Here is a 24,620-nt window from a genome sequence, read left to right as displayed (position 1 = left end):
CCACAATATGCAGGCCAAACCAGAGAACGAGCACCACCCAGCTCGGCGAAGTAGAGAGCAAGTAGAGCCCATCTACTCATATCTAAAGAATACACCTTTGAATACAATGGCATTCTTTTAATGTTTGTATGACAGCACCCAAGGGTTATACAGGTGGACATAATGATCTCTTCAGAGAAGAGTGTAATGCCCGTGACAAGCACCACATCCCAAGAGAAAAGGGCATGTCGCAGGAGGAAGTGAGGCATACGTACGAGCAGCCCCGCAAGCAGTGAGAAGGCCAACCCACCTATGGGAGGAGAAGGCATACACGGCCCAAACAACGGACAGAGCGCACCAGAAAATTCCGCTCACTGCAAAAAAATAGTCACCCAGTGAAGGGGATCAGCCACAGAGTCCAACAGTATCAACGGAAGTGCAAAGTACAACCTGAAAGGGAGTTATGCACAAGACATCAGTATGGCATGCGATGGAAACGCAGGCAGGCCCCCCCAGAAAAGGGGGAAATGTACCTGGCTACACTGCAGCTGGTAAGAATGCAAAGGCCCGTCCCAAAGGGGGGATGCCCAAGGCCAGTAACAACTTGAGAGAAGTAGAACATACCATAGTTTGCCCAGAAGGTGACCATGCACATGGCCGCACAGTACCCAGCGGGAACGCAGGAGGTCCGCCCAGAGAAAGGGGGACATGCACGGGGTTATCCTAGCATTAAGCGAGTGCGCAATAACCCACCTAACACCGAATACTGTGAGAGTGCAACTACTCCACAATGAAGGAGAACATGCAAGAGTCCCGCACAGCATATCAAGGACAGCCATGGGTCACGTGAGGGTGCAAATTTTCGCCCATGGATGAGGAGGGCCGTGTATGGCCCGCAACACATCCGGCGAAAGAGCAGTATTCCACCCAGAAGGGGGCGGGGTAATGCACACGGCCGTCATCGCATCCAGCAAAAATGCAAGCACCCCGCCAAGGATGCGGGACATGCACATGGCCAGCAACGCACTGGCGAGAAAACAACCACAGTCAGTGGCGTTGTGCGTATGCCGCCTGAAGAAAGGATACATGTTCATTGCTTGCAGCGATTCCAGTGAGTGCAGCACACCACCCAAGGAAGGGGTCGTGCACCTGGCCGGCAGCGAATCCAGTGATAGTGCAGCAATCCACCTATGGAAGGAGTTCATGCACATGGCCGGCAGCAAATCCAGAGAGAGTGCAGCATTCCGCCTATGGACGGAGGTCATGCGTATGGCCGGCCGCGAATCCAGAAAGTGCAGCATTCCGCCTATGGAAGGAGGTCATGCACATGGCCGGCTCATGTATATGGCCGGCAGCGAATCCAGCGAGAGTGCAGCGTTCTGCCTATGGACGGAGGTCATGCATATGGCCGGCAGCGAATCCAGAGAGAGAGCGCAGCAGTCCTCCTCTGGACGGAGGTCATGCGTAAGACCAGCAGCGAAGCCAGATAGAATGCAACATTCCACCTATGGAAGGAGGTCATGCATAAGGCCGTAGCGAACCCAGCGAGAGTGCAGCATTCCGCCTATGGAAGGAGGTCATGCATATGGCCGTAGCGAACCCAGCGAGAGTGCAGCGTTCCGCCTGTGGAAGGAGGTCATGCATATGGCCGTAGCAAATCCAGCGAGAGTGCAGCGTTCCGCCTATGGAAGGGGGTCGTGCACATGGTCAGCATCGTATGCGGTAAAAGGGCAGCATTCCGCCTACAGAAGGGGGTCATGCACAAGGCCAGCCCGCAGCCAGAGAGTGCAGTATGCCGCCTATAATGGGGGGTCATGCACATGGCCAGCATCGCGACTGGAGAGGGCGACAAATTCTGCCTATAGAAAAGGCGGCCTGCACCTGGCCAGCGCCGTACCCCAGGAGAAGGCAAGGGTCCGCCTAGAAGGGGAACATGTATACCTGGCCAGTGCCACGGAGCGCAACATGCCGCCTCAGGCTGCAGTATCCTGCGCAGCCAACATAAAATACAGATATTTCATATATATATATATATATATATATATATATATATATATATATATATATATATATATATATATATATATATACACACACACACTTCATATTTTTTTTTTTTTTTTTTATTATTAATTATTGTAAAACACAGCCTCTTTGACGCAGAAAGGAGCCACCATATAAGCGCACAGCCTCACTGAGAGGCTAGCCATCCTAGGGTCTCCTCCAGATGGGAGCCGTCGGCATCCAAAAGGTTAATACGCATCGGACCTGAGGGCGGTGCAGCGATCCCCTGGGGGCGGGGGGACCTCCGGCGGGAAGAACTCGCGCCTGTGAATGCCCGCCCCCTCCAATCAAGGCCGGAATATTGCGGCCTAGTAGGCCGCGAAGCCGGGGCCTAGATTTTGCGGTGCCCGGAGGTACCGGCCGGGATCTGGAGGGAGCGGCGCATGCATAATACCGGCCGCGGGAGCCCACCCCGCGGGCCGGAGAGTCAGGGGGCCCAGGAAGGAGCCCGGGATAGAATCTTTCTGCGGCGCCCGACCGACCGGAAGACAGACGCTCAGAGAGCACCTGCGGTCGGCCGGGGTCTGCTGGAAAAACCGCAGTCATGCCGGCCGCGGGTGCCCACCCCGCGGGCCGGAAACAAGGGCCCTACGCCGCAGCAGTCGGGAGAGGGCCCTGAGCCGTCTCAAAGGAGGGGATGCCTGCACACCGGTAAGGGGATAGGGGGAGGGGATGGGGGACCCTGCAAGGAGAGAGGCAGCTCCCAGGGCGGCATGATAGGGACGCCAGCATAACCCCTCAGTGGATGCACCTATTAGGGAGCTAATAAAACAAACTAGAATGGCCAGACCAGCATGGGAGCTGCACTTCCCACGCCCAAGCTGACCACCGTTAACACTGTGCTCACAAGGCTTTGGTGACTACTATGTGAGACCCCAGGTTTTCCTGCAGATAATACAGGAGGTGTAGTTTATAATGTTCTCCTGGGGGTCAGTCAAGCAGGAGACCGGGGTGGGGTGGGGTGGGGGGGGGGTCGTAGGGCTGGAGAAGCCACTCTCTCACCACAGCCGTCTTCACCCTCGGTCCGTTCCAGCAGGGTCGCCCCTTCAGCTACTGGCACCGTAGTGGCAGGACGCTGGAAGAGGGACTTGGCGTGCGGGCGACCCTTACGCTGGCGGGATGCAGGGGAGCTGGGCTGCCCTGGTCCACCTTGCCTTCTGTGGGGGAGGCAGCAGTGCGGATGCCGGCACTGGCGCAGCTCAACCCCGGGAGAAACAGAGAGGTCTAGTGCGTCTCTGTTATCCCGTATTCTGGAACAAAAGAAAAGAAAAAGTAAAAATCAAAAATTTTAAAAATAACAAAAGGAGAAAACAGCCCTGCAGTAGCAGGGAGTGTCTTGCCTCCTTGGACACTAAGCAAAAACTGGCAGCCTCTCTCTCCAGGCTGAGGGTATAGCTGTGGAGGAGGGGCTTAACAGTTTTCACTTAGTGTCACGCCTCCTATGGAGATGAGCTATACCCAAGGTCTTCTGTGTCCCCCAAGGAAACTGGGCGAGAAATGAACTTTTGCACGATATTCTAATTTTTCAAGTTTCACCTGTAGATACTGACATTGAAAATTAAAAACAAATATTCTTAAAAAATAAAACATAAAACATGTGATTTAAGCAATAGGTCATTTTCTGACGACACATTTCCTTTAAATCTGATGTGTGCTACTCACAATCAATTCCACCATTCTTCTCTGGTAAAAACCAAATGTAGAGATGAGCAAATCAATTATACACCAGAAGATTCTAATTTTAGCAAATCCGAAATTTTTGCTATTCACCCTGCACGAATCGCTCAAAATAGTGGCCACCAATTTATAGATCAGAAGACAGAAAAGGCATAAAGGGATCATTTTCCAGTGTACTAATAAACAGTCTGTTTGATATCGCCAACTGCCATCCATTTACCCAAAGCCATATAAGTCACTGTCACGTTAACATTCCTAATGCGGTCTTGGCGTTAAGGATCTTGAAAGGGATTGGATACAGTCCTATGAGACCTTGAGTGACATACATAACCTTACAGAACAATTGGGGCACTTTCGATCAAGATCGATTTGAATCCGACAGCTGATTTTCCCAAACCGGACCCAAAACAAAATTTTGGAAAATTTGCTCATCTGTAGTAGAATGCCATTCTTTTCTGTCCAAAATGAGCGAGCAAATGCAATGATTGCATCGCTACATATGCCCCAATGCGACTTGGAATTTAAAGCTTGACCAGCTTCATTCATTTTTTGGAGCGAGGGATAGGAATACCTGTGTAATAATTTCAGGTCTACAGAGCTGAGCAGACTACATCTTACATGGCTCGGCATGTTGAGACAAAGACCTCCAACACTCATCTGCCACTTCCCGTCATTGTGGATTAATAAAGCTACAGGAAAAAATAAACCTTGAGGCATTTTCTTTTTCTTGTTTCAGTCGTTCTGTGAAAGGATAAACATTGCTGATCTATATTTAATGCGGTGTGCTGCTCTGAATCAGATGTCCAGCAGAACGCCTTCTTCCCCTGCTAAGATTATTTGTTTCCAGACTCCACAGTGAAGAGACAACTACTTGTTGTGTCAGAAAAAAAGAGAACTGGCTTCTATTGCATAACTGCCATCTGCGGCGAGATAAAACAAACACGTCCATACTCAACATCCCTCCATGTTTGTAGATGCGTGGGAGGAGAGCAATGGAATTCCTCATGTAGCAAAACCATAAAGCAGATAAACAGTATATGCCTCTGTCATGGCCAGCACATGTCCAGTGGCACAACATGTATGGTAGCAACATACATCCAAGAACAAGCAGAATTTATTAGCACCAACCTAAGGCTCATGCACATGGCAGAGTGGTGTGCTGGAGGTTGTACAGTGGTACAGAGTGCCTCCAGCTTTTTATTACAAAGCAGTAGGCAGTCCATCTACCACCTTATGACGTACTCTGCAGCAGCATATTGCGGGGTAATTTTAGAAACAATGCTTACTAACACCACAGAACTCTACAGGTGCAGCAGTATGGCTCTTTGTTTTAGAGCATGCTGTGATTTTTCTCGAGACCATAGCAAGCTCTTAAGCTCTCCATTCACATCAGTTGAAAGTCAGCAGAACCTGATGACTGCGACAAGAACAACTGGTCCCAACTCTCTCTGACAGATGATATCCGATCCTTGTCAAGGAGATAAGCCACCACCAGAGGTACACCGTGAACGGAGCATTCTGCTTTCAGCTCCACCCATGATGGTGGTGGTGTTGGGGGGGGGGGGGGGGGGATCAGTCATCTGGAGGATCAGTTATCAATATCTAAAAGGAGGAAAACACCTTTAAAGAGGACCTTTCACCGATTATTACACTATGAACTAAGTATACAGACATGTACATCGGCGCCCGGGGATCTCACTGCACTTACTATTATCCCCAGGCGCCGCTCCGTTCTCCTGCTATGCCCCCCGGTATCTTCGCTCACTAAGTTATAGTAGGTGGAGATTTCAGTCACTAAGTTATGGTAGGCGGAGTCTGCCCTTGTTCTGCTGTAGCGCTGGCCAATCGCATTGCAGAGCTTAGAGCCTGGGAGAAAATAACCTCCCAGGCTGTGAGCTCTGCGCTGCGATTGGCCAGCGCTTGAGCAGAACAAGGGCAGACTCCGCCTACCATAACTTAGTGACTGAAATCTCTGCCTACCATAACTTAGTGAGCGAAAATACCGGAGGGCATAGCAGGAGAACGGAGCGGTGCCCGGGGATAATAGTAAGTGCAGTGAGATCCCCGGGCGCTGCTCTACATGTCTGTATACTTAGTTCACAATGTAATAATTGGTGAAAGGTCCTCTTTAAGGGCTCATGCACACAAACGTTTTTTGCGTTCCGTATACAGGCTGTATTTTGATTCCTTATACAGAACCATTAATTTCAACGGGTCTGCAAAAGATGCGGACAGCACTCCATGTGCTGTTCGCATCCGTTGCTCCATTCCGTGACCCCGCAAAAATTATGAGACGTCTTATTCTTGTCTGTTTTGCGGACAAGAATAGGCATTGCTATAACGGGGCATCCTGTTCCGTTCTGCGGAAGGCACACAGGCGGCATCAGTTTTTTGCGGATCCACAATTTGAAAAAATGGCACGGTCGTGTGCATGAGCCCTAAGAGTGATATTTTTGTTTAAAACCTTAACTGCAACCAAAATGAATATCCAAGCACAATGTAAAACACAATGATGGGTCCAAAAGGGGTAGGTTTGACTTTTTTTTTTTTTTCCCATTGTGTTCCATGCTGGGGGGAAAATATAGCATAAAAAAATAAAATTGAGATAGAGATAGAGATAGAGATATATATATATATATATATATATATATATATATAGATATATATATATATATATATATATATATATCTATCTCTATCTCACATGAAGAATAAAGTAGTAATTTAAGTGCCTCTTCCAAAAGAACCAGTTGGAGGAGACACATATCCTAAAACTCACAGGAGCAACAGATCCCAATTCCTGACAGGTGGCAGTCCCATTTATGATCTCGCTAGCAAAGGTATGCTATAAATATCAAAGAGGGGAATTTACATAACATCATAAACAGAGTCCAAAACTACAGTTCTAATACAACAGCCAACATATCTCCAAATGCAATGCGACAATTACTTATATGCTCACCTTTGTTTTCTTGCCGCTGGACATTTTATTCCTGATGTAGCTAAATGTCCGGCTTACTTTAGTAACACCTTTGCCCTCTAAGTCCTTTTGGGAGGGACTTGGTGGCAATTGGTTGCTGCATTCCTCAGATATACTAGAATAGGTGTTAAGAAACAGCATTTACAGATTACTGGTATTTATAGGGATTCTATTTAATTATTATTGAAAGGCGAAATCAAAATATCATCAGAAAATTACAATACACTATTGCATAAGGACTACTTCTAAATTTCTCCAAACAGCACGGGTACTAAAAGAAGTACAGTAATTCAAAACTAACAATATACATTGAGGAACATTTATCTGCTGTGCACCAGATAATGAAGTTTACGCCAGCTAGACTTTTCTGGCGAAAATTATAATAAATCCGGTGGGAAGCACAAAGCCCCTCCTCTTATCTGAAATGCAGAGAAGCTTAAAAACTCCCCAAATTATTGCAATAACTGAATAATATTTGCAACCTTTTACTCCACTATTGTGGCATAATAACTCTGATAAAAGTCCCTACTATGTCTAAGATCAATACTGAAGACTGACCTCTATCAGTGTCGATATTGTTGCCGGGTGCAAAGTTTCTAGATAATAAATGGCATACAGGATGAAAGCAGAGGTGTAGGCCAGAAATGATGCCCCCTTTAAAAGGTGGGTAGCAGTCTGTTAACTACATAACTGCCTAATAAAAAATAAAGTTAAAAGGGTATAGTAGTACAGAAACCGTTCTAAAAAAATTACAAGGACCTGTTTCTTTTAGATGAAGTCAAGAGTAAAGTCAACAATTATGACAAAAACAGGAGGTCCAAAGCAAAGCATCATATGGACATAGGGGAAGGATCATCATAAGGTTTGTGTCAGATAACCGTCCAAAAAAGTGACACATTTAGGCCCATTCCTCAGTTGTGCAAGAATTTCTAACTTCTGGCAGCTTTTCGCAGCTCATGGCAATTTCTTGGAAAAGTGGGTAGGGGACAGTATGGGGAAGTGTGGTTTATAATCCCCCCCAAAAAAACTGGATCAAATTTTAGCGCATCTACTTTACCCGACGTAGATTTGAGTGTCTGCCGCATGTAGTGCCACAGATGCACCTAACTTGTGCCTAATAATAAATTAGGTTTCTCTCAATCTAGTGCACAGGGAATCAACATAGGCAAAGAAAAAGCCAGTCCTGAAAAACCCCATTGAGTTCTCCTCTCATTAGAAGTGTAAATAATGAGATTGTTTGCATTCAAATAAAAATAAGAAACGAACATACAAGATACAGTAACCATTATTACCTGTGTGCCAAAGAATTGCTGCCAATATTTAATGTCCGTGAGCCTGAAAGGAGAGTAAAATAGTAAAGAAAAAGACGCAGATCAAATGCTCTCTTCATAGGCATCTATAATCAGAATTTTTACATGTGCTACTATAATAAATTGGTTATCAGAGTACCAGTTGTGAGGACTTGATGTACCGGTGCACCGTGAATAGTTGTATTGTCTAGTTATATCCAGTGTATGGGGATAGCTATATACAAGCTAGTGCCTATGAAAAAGAGCAAACAAAAAAGGCAACAAAACTATCTAAACCTTCTAAAAAATAACCACAAATACCTTCCTTCCTGTCTGAGCAATGCAGACTCCAAAACCCACACTGAAAATAACCAAGCAATGCAAACTAAAAGTAAATGTAACACTTAGGGTACTTTCACACTAGCGTTAAAGTTTTCCGGTACTGAGTTCAGTCATAGGGGACAAAACTGAACTGAACAGAACGGAATGCTCCAAAATGCCTTCCGTTCCGTTTAGTTGCATTCCCAGACCGGAGATCAAACAGCAACATGTTGTATTTTGCTTTCCGTCCTGGGAAAAACAGATCAGCCATGACCCCCAATACAAGTCAATGGGGACGGATCAGTTTTCTCTGACACAATCTCCCACAATTGAAAACGGATCAGTCCTCCATTGACTTTTTAAAGAAATGTTAAAGATAATACAACCAGATCCGTTCATAACGGATGCAGATGATTCTATCATCAGGAACGGAAGCGTTTTTGCTGGAACCTGCCAAATCCAGCAAAAATTCTAGTGTGAAAGTAGCCTTACAAACTGTGCCCTGAACACCGGTATTCCACCTGCCATGCCACACTCACAAAGGTAAGAAGACCAGGGGGATTGTTCCCCACACAGGAGACTTGGTGGTCATTGACTATTTTTTAGTTTTTTAATTCCATAGATGTAAAAGAGAAGAATGGAGCTTAAGAAAAATGTATGTCCAAACTGTGAAATGTGCATTCTACAAAGTGAACATCCACTTTCCCTAAGCGCCATTCTTCTCTTTCTCATCTTCAGCAGCAATAGTTTGATGAAGGTCCCTCCAGACTGAAACGTCACGTGTGTAGATGCATGAAAATGAATCTTAAATTTGCACCTCAACCCTTGAGCGTGCCTGAATTTTCTTACTTACACTTGGGTTGGGAACGCTATTTCAAGCACCCATCGACTACAATGTGCCACAGGATATTTATGGAACAAAGGGAAAGTCTTTTCTTTTAGTGTATTTTGACCACGAGCCCCACAGTGTGAGGAGCCTACCCAAACAAAATGGACATGAGAAGGGGTGAGAAGGCCATAATAGAAAATATTATCAAATACATTGAGGGCCCAACAAGTGTCGCATAAAAACCCAGGCGTGAGCTGAACATCAAGCTTGAATAAAGCACAACTGATCATAAAGGAGTGAGCAAAGCACACCGATATTGTGCGGCAGCGGTGGCCGAGAGCTAAGGAAGACACAGAGCGGAGCAGCAGAAGCATTTACTTACTATCTGACTCGTCCTCACTGGACGAGGTGCCAATAGAAAAGATATGTTTAGACTTAGGAATAAGTGGAGAGATGCTGAAGGAGAAGGATATTCGCCTCTTTGGTTGTATCCGACCCTGGACTGAGAAGTGGGTTAACAGCAGATGTTAGAGCATGCACATTCAAAGTCAGGAAGAAAAACAAAGAATGGGTGGCAGAAGCAGAGGTGCGGTCTGAAGAATATGAAATGTGACGGAACATTACGAGCACCAAGCTACGTTCACTGGATGCAGACAGCCGTCAAAGAGCTGCCAAGTAAAATATCAACGTTTCCTATTTCAGAAACTAAATGGGTTGTCTAGCTTACAACCCAACCCTCTTTTTAAAAAAGATGGTTTAGTTTGAGACCCTAATCTATTAGTCACTGGCTACAGAGAACGTCTGTGCGTTATATGAATAGGCCATTGATTTCAATGAGCATACATGGAAAACTAAAGGGGTTCTCTGAGACTACAAAAAAATATACCTGCTTTCTTCCAAAAACAGCCCCACACCTGTCCACAGGTTGGGTATGGTATTACGGATTAGCCCAGTCAATTCAATAGGCCTGTTTTAGGAATAAGGCAGCCATGTTTCTCTAATCCTGGACCACACCATTAAAGGGAACCTGTCACCTCCAAAAACCATCTGAAGCTGCCAGCAGTGTGTTTGACGATTGTTTTGTCCCTAAAGGCAGATGCAGCAAAAGCTCTGAAAACGTTCCTTTATCCCCCTCTGGCGCGCTTCTCTAGACATGCTTGAAGTCGAGGATGCAGGTAACCCTGTCCCTTCGCTGTGACAGACAGCCTTTATGCAGAGAGTTCAGCAAAGCCAGCCAAACTGCCGACTGTCAGTCACAGCGAAGGGGGCATCGTTATCTTGACCTGAAGCATGTCTAGAGAAGCGCGCCGGCAGGGGATAAAGGAACGTTTTCAGAGCTTTTGCGGCATCTGCCTTCAGGAACAAAACTATCGTCAGAAACATACTGCTGGCGGCTTCAGATGGTTTTTGGAGGTGACAGGTTCCCTTTAACACTTGCTGCCAGATTCCCCCGAAAAAGAACGATGTAACTGCTGTAGTTTAGATGGAAATTCTGTTAGATTTTATCCTCTGTGACACTGTATGCTGTTCCTAGACAATCTTTTGCAGATGCTATGCATCAATACAAATCACAGAGACAAATTTGTGGTGCTAAAATTAAGGCTCATTTATATATTACACTTCAAGATTTCCAGTGAAAAAATAAATAAAAAAATAAATAAAAAATAACATGCAAACCTAATTTTTTCTGTTCAGGTTTGGGGCTTTATATTGTTCTGTGCTCATCTTTAAAATACTGAACAGTTCCTTCGCCATTTCTTAATAAAATTAAATATGAATGTAAAAAAAAAAAAAAAAAAAAAGAATATTTTCTAAGAATTCCTGGACAATACCAACACAGTTAGTAATGAGAACAGAATGCAGAATAAAACAAATGGTAGAAATGAGAAAGCAAGCATGGTTTTAACCGAAACGTGTGTTGTAGGTTTAAGAATGGACGGCTTAAATGACATGTTAGAGACCAAGCGATGGCGCATTACAAGGCAGAACCTTTACTGTTAATTGATTATTAGAGGCTGTTTTAGTAATGTTCTAATCAAGCCAAAGTATGGAGAATGTGCTTTAAAGGGGCTTTTCAGTTATTTTGCATTAGAGAACACTTGTCACCAGGATAAGCCATATTAAATCAGGCATGCTGCCTGCTAGGGTTAATCCTGCTGGTTAAAATAATACCTGCCTGGTGCAAAGGCAGGCTCCAGTGCTCTAAGGAGCGGCTTTACAGTGTTGGCCAAGCCCCTTGGTGCAATGATTCTCTAATTTGCATACAGAATAAGGGCCCACTCACATTACCGCATTTTTCTGTCTACATCTGTTCCGCAATTTTGCGGATCGGATGCGGACCCATTCATTTCAATGGGGCCGTAAAAGATGTGGACAGCACGCAGTGTGTCGTCCGCATCCGTATGTCTGCTCCATGGACCCACAAAAAAGATAGAACATGTCCTATTCTTGCCTGTATCTGCGGGCAACAACAGGACATTCATGGAGAAGGATGTTCCGTTCCACAAAATGCGGAAGGGAATCGGCCGGTATTCATGTTTTGCGGACTACAACAATGGATACGGCCGTGTGAATGAGACCGGTTCCCGAAAGACAGATACCACTATACCTGCTTTAATAGGGGTAATCCTGCTGACAGATACCAGTATGCCTATCTTAATAGGGTTGATCTTGCTGACAGGTGGTCTTTAAAGGGACACTGACAGGCCCAATAACCATAATTAGCTGTACATATCTATGCACAGGTCTTCTAATGTGCATTAAAAACATATAAGTATAACCTCTGTCCACATTATGAATACAGTAAACTCACGTTTTATAACCTGAAGTAATCGCTTTTCTTTCTGCCCAAGGGGCGGGGTTTCAGGTCCACTTGAGCCCAGCCAGCATCAGCCCAACCGCCGTTTGAATAGAAATCTATGGGTGCCGAGCGCATGCGCAGAAGCTGAAAGCGAGTCCGATGCCCATAGCTTTCTATTGGGCATGCGCCGGATCTCGGAAGGTCGGGGACAGCAGAAGCCGCCCAGCAAAGTGAATATTGATGAGCTGGGCGGCGCTTCAAAACGGCAGCTGGGCTGATGCTGGCTGGGCGCAAGTGGAGCTGAAACCCCGCCCCTTGGGCAGAAAGAAAAGCGATTACTTCAGGTTATAAAACGTGAGTTTACTGTATTCATAATGTGGATAGGGGGGATACTTATATGTTTTTAATGCACATTAGAAGACCTGTGCATGCATATGTACAGCTAATTATGGGTATTGGGCCTGTCAGTGTCCCTTTAAGCTGGTAATACATACAGCAGATTTGTATCTCTTTTCCCCACAGATAAGTAACCATAGTCGTGTTTGGCAGCCACTTAATCTCTTTTCTATTAATTGTGCCCAAGGTGAGGGCTAACTAGCAGAAATATGTAACAGCCCAACGCTCTGGGCCCACGAGTAATATTATAGACAAATATCATCTCTTAGTGAAATCCAATATTTGACCCTGACAGACATGCTTACCCTCCAAAAGTGGATTGGCAATTGCGGTTAGTGACATTGACTTTGACAGACGAGGAGCCCCAAGTGAACCAGAGTAAACCAAATCATGAACTTCAGATCTTTCACAGGCCTGCAGACACAAGAGAGTCACTTTAACTTTCAAGTAACGTTACCACACATACAGAATGAATACAAAGTATCCCCCCACCATTCTCGTTCTGATGTTTCCCAGGTTCTAGTTATCACAATTACTTGTTTAATAAATGTAAAAAGAATAGTAGAAAATAGATATAAACCCAAACTATCCGTAACCTAAACCTCTTAGTCCTAAATTCTATCTATCTTGCTCTCGACCGCTAACCGGTGAAAGGTTTTCTGCATCTGAGAGCCAAGGTTCTGAACTGCTTCTGGAAACCATGTCAGAATAGGAACTGTTGGCTTACAGTTTTGTGGACTGTGAGTTCATGGCTGGGTAGTCTGATCAATGGCAAACATCCGCTACAAAGCATGGGGCTAATGGACTATGGAGCACTGCAAAGAAATTCTCTAAAATGATGACTCTCCCTTTACTACCGAGAAGTCTAAGCATCTAATCTGGGCTTGATTGGTGCAAGGGGAAAATGTCTCGTCCAAACATGTAGTACTAAAGATTATATTGGAAGAGTTATTCACATTCTTGGGCGTCTTTCTCATGGTTTGGGTTGAGACTCTGAATGCTATAGAAAAAAAACTTAAAGGAACACTAAGCAATGAAAGCTTAAACAAGAAATGCAGTTGCCCCGCTGTTTGTCAGTCTGCACGTTTCCAGACATGAACGGTCTATCCTGAAGATCTCTCCCATCCCTGGCTGGTGAGTGACTGCGAGCCCTGGATGTAAAGGGGATGTGGAGTAACAATATGTCTGCCCTACTGCAGAGGGTGGAGGCTCCTGCTCCGCCACCTGTCAGATACATCACAGAGAGAAGGAGGGAGGGCATAGCTGAGCTTCTGAGAGCCAGAGAGGATTTCTTTAGAAAATTCCTCAGCTTTACTTGTAATATTAGACAAAGGAAAGGAGAAGATTAACGTACAAAGTGCGGAAATTTTCTTTCTTGTAAATTTTCTGTGTTCCTTTAAAGGTATGGAATACAACGCCATTCCAGAAGAAGCCATTGTAGCAAGGAATCTATGTATTTGATAAGTTTTAGGCCTCATGCACACAACCGTTTTTTCGGGTCCGCATCCGAGCTGCAGTTTTTGCGGCTCGGGTGCGGACCCGTTCACTTCAATGGGGCCACAAAAGATGCAGACAGCAAAAAAAAAAACATATAGCATGTCCTATTCTTGCCTGTATTGCGGACAAGAATAGGCATGTCTACAATGGGCCGCCCGTTCCGTAAATTACGGAAGGCACACGGACGGCTTCTGTTTTTTGCGGATCGACTGTTTGCGGACCGCCAAAAAAACGCACAGTCGTATGCATGAGACCTTACTGTCCAAGGTAAGTGCTCGACCAGACTAATGCTTGTGAAGCCGAATAGAAACAAATTCCTGCAGCCATGTTCCCAAATCTTCAAAAACGCATTTCCAAAGCAGAAGAGACCGTTACGCCAACAGAATTCTTCAGTGTCCATGTCAATGGTTATAGAATGTTAGTATCCCGAAAATCCCATTTGGAGGGATCTTCATTATCCCAAGGGGTGGTATGGAGTTTTTGGAGGGAGATTTTCCCGCCTGGATGGTTTCCCGCCAAGAAATCTAGTGGCCAAGGTGGCTAAATTTAGCTCTGTTGCTAGGTGGAGGGAAGATTGAGGAGGATTGGCTGGGTAAAGGATCCTATGGGTGAATTATTGCTGGGGCTGGGAAGTTTTGGGTCCCCCAGCAACAGGTTAGGCATTGGAGGAGCGGTTGGGGGTGGCAGCGTTGAGTCTGTATTTAAGATCAGGTGGCCGGTATCTGGCTGGCTGCCAAGCTGCATTTAGGATCCAGCTGCCCCGCCCTCCCTCCCCTTTTATGGTTGCTTGTCACGGTCACTTTATTAGAAGGAGGGGTAAGATCGCTAGCCAATAAGTGGCAAGCGGACGAGTTGATTCAGGTATTTAGGTCGAGCTTATGGCTGGCCTAATCAGTGGTTATTATGGTTGTTATTTATTATTACTGGAATTTTATGGTTATTTAATATTAAGCTGTTCTTTAATAAAGTTGGCCGTTGCCTATTTTATTCTATATAATAGGTCCATGTGTCTGTTAATTTTATGGTAATGGGTTTTGGTGCCTAGGATAGTATAATCTATAATCCCATGGGGTATTTAACAAGCACCTACACATGTCCCACTCGGGTGTCCATATATTTTGGGTCATGTTGTGCAAGTACACAAATACACAGACTACATACAGCATGATGGGATGATCTGCCAGTCCTCTGATCTGACTCTTGTTCTTCTTCTGTTAAGGAAGTCAAGGAGCCACGATCCTCTCCTTTGCACAGTGCTCCAGCCAGCTTTCTCGTGACAAAAGAGGACTCTTGAGTGGTCGGTGGGTTATTTTCAGCAAGGCCTTCCAGGCTGTAACTAAGCAAACAGAGAACAGATCTTTTTCACTGGACAGTCAAGAGGACAAAGGATAAGGCTACCTTCACACTCGCGTTTGGTGCGGATCCATCATGGATCTGCACAGACAGATCCATTCAGATAATACAACCGTCTGCATCCGTTCAGAACGGATCCATTTGTATTATCTGTAACATAGCCAAGAAGGATCAGTCTTGAACACCATTGAAAGTCAATAGAGGACGGATCCATTTTCTATTGCGTCAGTGAAAATGGATCCGTCCCCATTGACTTACATTTTGTGCCAGGACGGATTCGTTTGGCTCAGTTTTGTCAGACTGACACCAAAAAGCTGCAAGCAGCGTTTTGGTGTCAGTCTCCAAAGCGGAATGGAGACTGAACTGATGCAAACTGATGCATTCTTAGCGGATCCTTATCCATTCAGAATGCATTAGGGCAAAACTGATCAGTTTTGGACCACTTGTGAGAGCCCTGAACGGATCTCACAAACGGGAAGCCAAAATGCCAGTGTAAAAGTAGCCTAACATATGTAAAGCTGAAAACGGATATTAAGCAGATGCATACAAAATATACATTTAAATAAAGGCCTTCTGCAGCCCCTCAACAGAACCTGCATGTTAGCATACAACGGAGTCAATAAATGTGCCGCCTGCGAGTGGTCATCAAAGCAGTGAGCAAAAGCTATGCAAAGCAGGGCAATGCTTTATTAATATATGCTGCAGCAAGCCGGCCAAAATAGCAGAATAATATACACATTTTGTACTCCGCATACTGAACACCAAAGGGCAATCTGGTAGCACTAATGCATATTGCCTTTTTCTGCACCAAAAACAACAATTATATAGCAATAGCGTTTGCCCTGAGCAAAGTTAAAGCGGTTGGCACCCTCGCATGTACTTGGGCTTGAGTATCTGAAATACTATACCTTCTATAATTAAAGTCACCACCTACAGAGGTGCATTGTGCATCTGAGGGACACCAGCTCATACTGAGAAGAGCGACCATAAAGAGAGGGTGAAATGTGATAGTTAATAGAATGTACATGATATAGCAACACAGGAGAAAAGTCTAATGGTGGACAGGGACATAATACGTGGGCTAACTGGATAAATTTGCCTCCCAGAAAATAAACAGCCCGGTACTGGATGCATCCATACTAGAGAACTCCCAAGATGCACTGGGTATCAGAGGACTCAGGCTGGTGACCGTGGCATCTACTAATAGTTGGGGATGCACTGGCAACAGGTTTCTACAGATGAATAAAGTGTTTCTGTAATGTGGGCAGGTAAAATGACAATACAATATATGTAAAGAGGGCTGGACTGCTAAGGAAACATCCAACTCCCAGTGAGTAGCCTGCACGGGCTCATTAATTAGGCTAGGCCCCATTCACCATACTCCCTGGTCACCGGATGATTGCCCAGAGTGCAGCCACCCGTCGGCGGGAGAGTATGCTTGGATGCTGGCGATTTGCAGCACCCCAGTACCTGCCCCCTGTTAATATAGGGATGCATGTGTATAGGGTTAGTATGTGGATACATAAAGAGATGGTTTGTTAGGGTTTGATACCTTCTTCTATGAGTAGCTGGCTTCTTTATAACATCCCCCAGAATTCGCAATGAACTGAAAATGAATCATTAAGATGGATCAGCATTGGTCAGAACAGAGAATGGATGAAATAAAGGGATAGGAGAAGACAGATTGACAGTAACATGAAGAAGACTGGCTGGTTGCCCCCATTTTGCACCCCTGTACAGATGTCCACACACCCTCTGCAGTACAGTCCTGTAGTACCATATTACCTGCTCCCGCACAATGCTGTCAACTATTTCAGACAACTGAATGTAGAAGTCCTTAGGCCCAGTCTGTTACACATTAGCTGTAATTGCTACATTGGTGGACATCATTAGTATAAGACGTTCACTGTTTAGAAGGCCAAACCCAGCAACCAAATACCACAAGCAGAAGACTTCTACAGAACATGGAAAACGCTGGATCCACTTAATTGTGCGGAATTACAGATTAACGCATTCATGTGTTGGCATCCATACTGTTGACTGTTAACTACAACCAGACCTGCCCCTCCTCCCCGCACAAGGAACCGACGATCATAGGGGGCCATAAGTGTACAGCAGCTTGGCAGACTGGCCCTCTGTATACTGATAGAGAGCAAGGACTTGAAGTCAGGTAGGTAAAACAGTGATCTCCTTTATTTCTCTTCCCCTTTTCATCAGGACAATAAGAACCAATATATTCATGTGGATCATTTAAAGAAGCTTTTCAGGGCGCAGGCCAAAGAAAAGTAATGGGTGTTACAGCGGGTTAAACTTCGTCTATGTCCACATAGTGCTGAATGTTTATCCTTTCTGGGCAGGAAAGAAAGACTGTAATTCCACCATTTTATAAAAGGAATATATACAGCTTTACTTTTATTCTGTGGGAGAGTACGATTATAGGGATACTAAATATACTAAATATATAGTTTGTTTATGGAGAAACGTTTTAGTGCATTTTTAAACATATTTCTAAACATTTCAATCATTTTAAGCATACTTCACAAGTAGAGGCTCCCTCATTAGTATAATACACTGCAGTTCATATGTAACACACAGTATTATGCCTGCTCAGAAATACAAACAGGCATTTAATTAGGACCTGCCTCTGGCCAGGCTTAATGGGAGTACTGAAATTACAAGCATGGTAGGCAATTGTCAAGTCCCCAGGCTGCCGTAACAAAACAAAGGCAACTTTTTTGTTTTTTGTTGGGGGGGGGGGGGGGGGGGGTAGTGTTAATGGCCTTGTCAGTTACCCTGTCAAACTCCTTAGATGGCATTTAAGGGGTTAAATCGGGGAAATCATAGTTAATTCTTATCTCGGCTGCTCCAGTGAGAGCCCAGCTGTGTATTAATGCGGATGCGGCCCATGCCATGGATGTAACTGTACATCTATTTGTGGGGCTAATGACTGCCAAACTGCCATGTTTTTATGGTGCTGTAGAATAAGCCTGGCACGTTTTCACTGTACCACCCTAAAATGGCCTTTCCCCATCTGACTGGGTCACTTTGATACCCACTGCTACAAACAGGAACTCTGTGTGGTCAGGCCTGGGGCCCTGGAAACATCCCTCAGGGTCCCTGTAGCCTGCTGTTAGGGCCCACCAAGTGTTGTCTTAACAGTCTGTGTCATAATAGAGATGTAATGTGATTATTTAGTATAAAATACATTCTCTTGTGCAATCATCACATAAAAACAAATGACACTTATTAGGCCACTTTCACATTAGTGTTTTTTGCGGATCCGTCATGAATCAGCAAAAACTATTCCGTTACAATAACACAACCACCTGCATACATCATTAACGGATCCGGTTGTATTATTTCTTCTATAGCCATGACAGATCAGTCATGAACATCATTGAAAGTCAATGGGGGACGGATCAGTTTTCTATTGCGTTAGAGAAAACGGATTAATCCCCATTGACTTACATTGTGTCAGGACGGATCCATCTTGCTCAGCACCACATCGCGGACAGAAAAATGCTGCTTGCAGCGTTATTCTGTCCGCGGTGGGGACGCAACCAAACGGAATGGAATGCGTTTTGGTGCATTCTGTTTCGTTCAGTTTTGTCCCTATTGAGAATGAATGGGGACAAAACTGAAGTGTTTTCTTCCGCTACTGAGATCCTATGACGGATCTCAATAGTGGAATTGAAAAACGCAGATGTGAAAGTAGCCTTAGGTAGTCACAAAAGAATAACCAGGAGTAGTTTCACAGGATGGAAATGGCATGAAAAAAATAAGTACCGTGTAAAAATTGATATTTCTATATCTGCACCACAACAAAAAATTATAAATTACACAGTAATTTAGATGCAACTCCAGTCAGGCCCTACAGCACAATAATTTGTCCCACATTAAACAAGACATCACACATTCACGTCAATGAAAAAATAAAGAAGCTATGGCTGAAATAAAAAGCAAAAAAAAAAAAAAAACTAATCTACAACATAAAGGGTCAAACAGGCTTGGTCATTAAAGGGGTTGCCTAGTGTTCAAAAACTAATTGCGAAATCCAAACTAATACAGGGGGTACCAAGTCCAGGATCCTCATCGTTTGGCCACAGTGGAGGGCGACTACAAAGAGTAACTCATTCTGAAGTCCTGTACTATACAGATAAGCCACTGATTTGAATGGACATTGTGTAATGCTTAATTTCCCCTGTGGGGGTGCTGAGGGGAAACTGAACATTTACTGCAGGGTTTCCCATTGAATAACAGCCACATGTTGGGGGTCCCAGCAGGGAGACACTTTGTGATCTGCTTACTATTAGGGCCGTTTCACACGAGCGGATGCTTCGTAGTAAAGAGGTCACAGAGAGGCACGGAGCATTATCAGTCATGTTAATGCTCCGTGCCTCTGCAGTCTGCATCGGGTCTTGGCTCTCATTCACGGAGCGGATGCCACGCACGGCATCCGCTCGTGTGAAACGGCCCTTAAGGGAACCCTTCAACATGTAGAGACCGTCCAAAGCAGAGAACTCAGACAAGTTAATAGACAGAACTTCCATATTGACATAAGCAGTGCAAAATATTAAAGCATCCTGCCAATACACTCTTATAAAGATCATTTTACACACACATCATACCCAATACATTCAGGAAAATAATTTCCAAAAATCAGTGCAATCGGTACATAACATTTTGTATGGTATATTAGAAAGCACATACAGTGAGCAACAGAAGTATTTTAACACCCTGCAATTTTGCAAGTTCTCCCACTTAGAAATCATGGAGGGGTCTGAAATTCAAAATTGTAGGTACATTCCCATTCAGAGACAGAATTAAAAAAAATAAAAAATCAGGAAATCACATGAGCACCTGAGAAACAGCAAGAATTATGGCTCTCAAAGACCTGTTATTGTCCACCTCTACTCCACTCACCAATCTAACTTACTAGCACCTGTCTGAGCTCTTTAAAGACACCTGTCCACCCCACAGTCAGTCAGATGCCAACTACCATGGGCAAGACCAAAGAGCTGTCAGAAGACACCAAAAGACAAAATGTGGACCTCCACAAGGCTGGAAAGGGCTACGGGGCAATTACCAAGCAGCTTGGGGAAAACAGGTCAACTGTTGGAGCAATTGTTAGAAAATGGAAGAGGCTCCATGCAAGATCTCACCTTGTGGAGTATCACTGATAAGAAAGGTGAGGAATCAGCCCAGAACTACAAGGGAGGAGCTGGTCAATGACATGGAGAGCTGGGACCAAAATTTCAAAGGTCACTGTCGGTAGAACACTACGCCGTCATGGTTTCAAATCATGCATTGCACTGAAGGTTCCCCTGCTTAAGTCATAACATGTCCAGGCCCGTCTGAAGTTTGCCTATGACCATCTGGATGATCCAGGGGAAGCATGGGAGAAAGTCATGTGGTGAGATGAGACCAAAGTATAACTTTTTGGTCTAAACCTTACTCGTCATGTTTGGAGGAAAAAGAAGGACGAGTTGCATCCCAAGAACACCATCCCTACTGTGAAGCATGGGGGTGGTAGCATCATGCTTTGGGGGTGCTTTTCTGCGAAGGGCATAGGACGACTGCACTGTATTAGGCTCCATTCACACGTCCGCAATTCCGTTACACATTTTATGGAACGGAATTGCAGACCCATTCATTTCTATGGGGCCGAAAGATGTCCGCATTTCCCTTCCCGAAAAAATAAATAAAAATACAACATGTCCTATTAAGTGTTGGCGATGTGCGGTCTGCAAAATGTGGAACGCACATTGCCGGTGTCCGTGTTTAGCGGATCTGCAAAACACACACTGACGTCTGGATGGAGCCTTAAGGAGAGGATGAATGGGGCCATTTATGGTGAGATTTTGAGCAACAACCTCCATCCCTCAGTCAGAGCATTGAAGATGGGTCATGGCTGGGTCTTCCAACATGACAACGAGCCGAAGCACACAGCCTGGATAACCAAGGAGTGCCTCTGTAAGAAGCATATCAAGGTTCTGGAGTGGCCTAGCCAGTCACCAGACCTAAATCCAAAAGAAAATCTTTGGAGGGAGCAGAAACTCTGTGTTGCTCAGCGACAGCCCCGAAACCTGACAGATCTAGAGGAGATCCTTGTGGAGGAGTGGGCCAAAATCCCTGTTGCAGTGTGTGCAAACCTGGTCATGAACTACAGGAAACGTTTGACCTCTGTAATTGCAAACAAAGGCTTCTGTAACAAATAGTAACACTGATTTTCTCAGGTGTTCAAATACTTCTGTTCAGCTGTGCAAGACAAATTATTTTAAAATCATACAATGTAATTTTTATTTTATTTTTTTATTCTGTCTCTCAGAGTGGGAATGCACCTACAATGTGAATTTCAGACCCCCTCCATGATTTCTAAGTGGGAGAACTTGCAAAATCGCAGGGTGTTCAAATACTTCTGTTCCTCACTGTATAACAGTTGTGGTGGATATCACAGCAGAGTAAACTCCAGCTCTTGAATATTGCATTATTTAAAAAAATAATAAAAAAAAAAAAAATTATACAATCAATTTCTACACATTGGGAGCGTGATGTGCAGAAACAATACACTTCCACTGGCCAGTGGTCTGATGTACAGTGATCTTACCTTCTGCGGTTGATTTCAGCATTATTGCTTTTATGCTTTCCGGGTTCCCAGCTATGTCTTCTAAATGGAGACAGAGAGCGGATGGCGCTCCTGGAGCGACTGGCATGTGGAGACACTTCTGTAATCCTGTCCAACTCCTCTCCTTCATTTTCTGATACTCCAGTCTTCTCATTTTCTCTCTCCCCCAAATTTAATGTGTTACTGTCCTTTCTCTCATTTATAGGACGAGAAATAGAAACATCACTTCCATGGGAAGAGTTCATTTCTAGAGAAGACGTGTCCTCTGAGCCAGAATGACTGCTCCTCGTAAAGCCTAAAGAGTGCTCCTCTTGACACTGGAATAAGACAAGGTATCGTAAGTGATAGTACACAGTATGAAGCTAGAGCAATCATCGTGTAGGAAGGACGCACAGGAGACCTATCACCTCCATCAACATGTCTCAAGTAACTACTTGCATTCTCACTGTAATAGTAATTCTGGAGCATCTTTCAATATAAATATATGTTGTGTCATTTTTATTTTATTTCTTAAAAGAAAGTTTTGAATATTTTATCAGCAGGTTTGAATGGGTGCTACCAGTTGGGGGTGTGCCCCTGCACAGGCAGCACTGATTGATTATTGTCAGGCTGTGCAGGGACACCCCCCAAACAGTAACACCCGTTTCAGCTAGTTTGCAGACTGCTGGCAATTCATTCATAAACCTTTAGAAGGAATGAGAGGAATGGCACAACAGAATTATGTGAAATGTTATACCGCGCAACAAGGATTTTGCTACTGAGAGAAAAACCATGTGATTTATACTAAAATGAGCTCGCAGATTCCAAATATGAACTCTGAATTTGCCTGACACGTCTAGATTTTAAGTTGTACATGCAAAGCCTATTCAGTTATAATATTAATGCATTATATTGGAGATCTTCCAATGGACATGTCCAGACCTGTTCGGACGCACTCAGGCTGATGTCAGCAGTAAGTATATAAGGCAAGCTGGACAGATTTTGATAAAATGATCTGTTGTAGTGCTATCAGTTTTGAAACTTAAAATTAATAAACGCAAATGTGTTAAGGATCCAAACTATTTCTGCTACATATGTGGCAAATACACTACTTCTGATCAGCACAGGAATCTGACAAAGCGAGTGCGTTTTGCTTACAAGTATTACTTTGACTTTAAAATTAGAGATCAAGATAAAAGCTGGGCACCTCATGTTGGTTGCACTGTGTGTTACTCTGGGCTAACGCAGTGGTTGAATGGTAAAAGGAATGGCTTTTGCAGTGCCTATGGTTTGGCGTGAGCAGAAAAATCACCAGACTGTTACTTTTGCATGACTAAAATCGCCAGATATTCAAAGAGAAACAAGTCACAAATTGTGTATCCTGACTGAGTCTGCCCTTAAACCAGTGCCTGCCCCTACCATAGCAGGAACTGCAATTGAAACAGACGGTTCTGATCCCGAAGAAGATGTTGATTGTCACAATGTATTTCCTCATCCAGAACAACTGGAGGGTCAGCCGCACTTGCTGATCCACTCAGATTTAGATGATCTGGTAAGAGATCTGTCATTATCTTAAGAAAAGTCAGAACTGATAGCTTCTAGACTTCAGGAACGGAATTTGCTACAACGAGGCACCGCAACTTCACACTTTCGTCATCGACACGAGTTAGCTGCATACTATGCAATGGAAAGTGATGTCTGTTTCTGTACTGATGTAAATGGTCTTATGATGGAGTTAGATGGTACACATGTTCCTGATGAATGGAGGCTATTCAAAGACTCTTGCAAAACAAGTTTGAAAGCTGTATTGTTGCACAATGGTAACGAAAAACCATCTATTCCATTGGCTCGTGTGGTTGGAATGAAAGAGACCCATGCTTCTATGGAGTTAATTTTGAAAATGATCAAATACTCAGAACATAAATGAAAAATCTGTGCTGACCTGAAAGTGGTAGCACTGCTGCTTGGCCTACAGTTAGGGTATACAAAGCATGATTGGGGACTACTGAAAGTTTTTGCAACGGGAAAATATGACCATTCACAAATGCAAAAGCAGATGCCTGAAGCACTTTTAACAGTACTGGGCCTTGCTCAAGTAAAACTTTTAAACTTAAAAACAAGACTTTTTGAAATGTTGTTATTCCATGACATTTTCATACACTGTTTACTAGGCAAACTGTGATGTAGATCAGGCAATTATTGGAGTAAAATGTGTTCTGTTCAAAATTATTCAATGCTTTCCAAGTGCTTAATTCATTTAGGCATACTAATGCATAGCAAAATTTTGTGACTTGTTACAACAATTCTGACCGGATTTGTAATCCGCACACTTGATTTAGTATAGGACAAATGTTTTTTGCCCAGTAGCAGACGAAAAAATTATTATATATTTTTTTTTTTTTTTTGTTGCATGGTATTATATGGACGTAGTTACTAATGTCAGGAGAGGTGACAGGACCACTAATCATTAACATTTATTTACCCCATGATGGGCAGCTCTGTCAGTCCCCTGATCAACTTGCTCCTCTTCTGTCAAAGAAGTTAATGACCCACGATCCTCTCCCAGGAAGAGTGATGCCGACAGCCTGTTAGGGCCAGAAGAGGGCTCCTGAGTGGTCGCTGGGGTATTTTCAAAGCCAGCGAGGCCCTCCAAACTGTAACTTAAGAAAAATAATCAACAAGATCGTTAAAGACAATTTTAAAAAGTAAAAGACGACAATCGGCTTATTTGCCAAAACTAAAGAAACAGGATCGTATTGACCAGTCTGTATGTTACAAAGGGCAAACAAGAACAGCACCACCTAGAGGCCAAATTAAAATCCCAAAACAGG

General features: G+C 44.1%; 1 protein-coding gene across 4 annotated transcripts in view; it reads right to left on the bottom strand.

Moving 5' to 3' along the window:
• AKAP13 (A-kinase anchoring protein 13) overlaps positions 1-24,620 on the bottom strand; it is a 208,304-nt gene that overhangs the window by 52,315 nt on the left and 131,369 nt on the right. Inside the window, exons 12-20 of one of the 4 annotated variants that reach the window (XM_044279452.1) lie at positions 24,272-24,449; positions 21,793-22,127; positions 16,738-16,791; positions 16,094-16,156; positions 14,994-15,168; positions 12,641-12,749; positions 9,522-9,641; positions 7,993-8,035; positions 6,683-6,815 (exon numbers count right to left, since the gene is read on the bottom strand). In XM_044279452.1, the coding sequence (XP_044135387.1) occupies positions 6,683-6,815; positions 7,993-8,035; positions 9,522-9,641; positions 12,641-12,749; positions 14,994-15,168; positions 16,094-16,156; positions 16,738-16,791; positions 21,793-22,127; positions 24,272-24,449 (1,210 nt within the window). The remainder of the gene's footprint in view (positions 1-6,682; positions 6,816-7,992; positions 8,036-9,521; positions 9,642-12,640; positions 12,750-14,993; positions 15,169-16,093; positions 16,157-16,737; positions 16,792-21,792; positions 22,128-24,271; positions 24,450-24,620) is intronic. The other 3 variants (XM_044279455.1, XM_044279453.1, XM_044279454.1) reach the window with 3 other exon arrangements.

The sequence above is a fragment of the Bufo gargarizans genome, chromosome 2, assembly GCF_014858855.1.
Source record: "Bufo gargarizans isolate SCDJY-AF-19 chromosome 2, ASM1485885v1, whole genome shotgun sequence".
Taxonomy (NCBI): Eukaryota; Metazoa; Chordata; class Amphibia; order Anura; family Bufonidae; genus Bufo; species Bufo gargarizans.
Note: the sequence above shows the minus strand (reverse complement) of the source record. Positions and strands in the feature narration are given on the sequence as shown.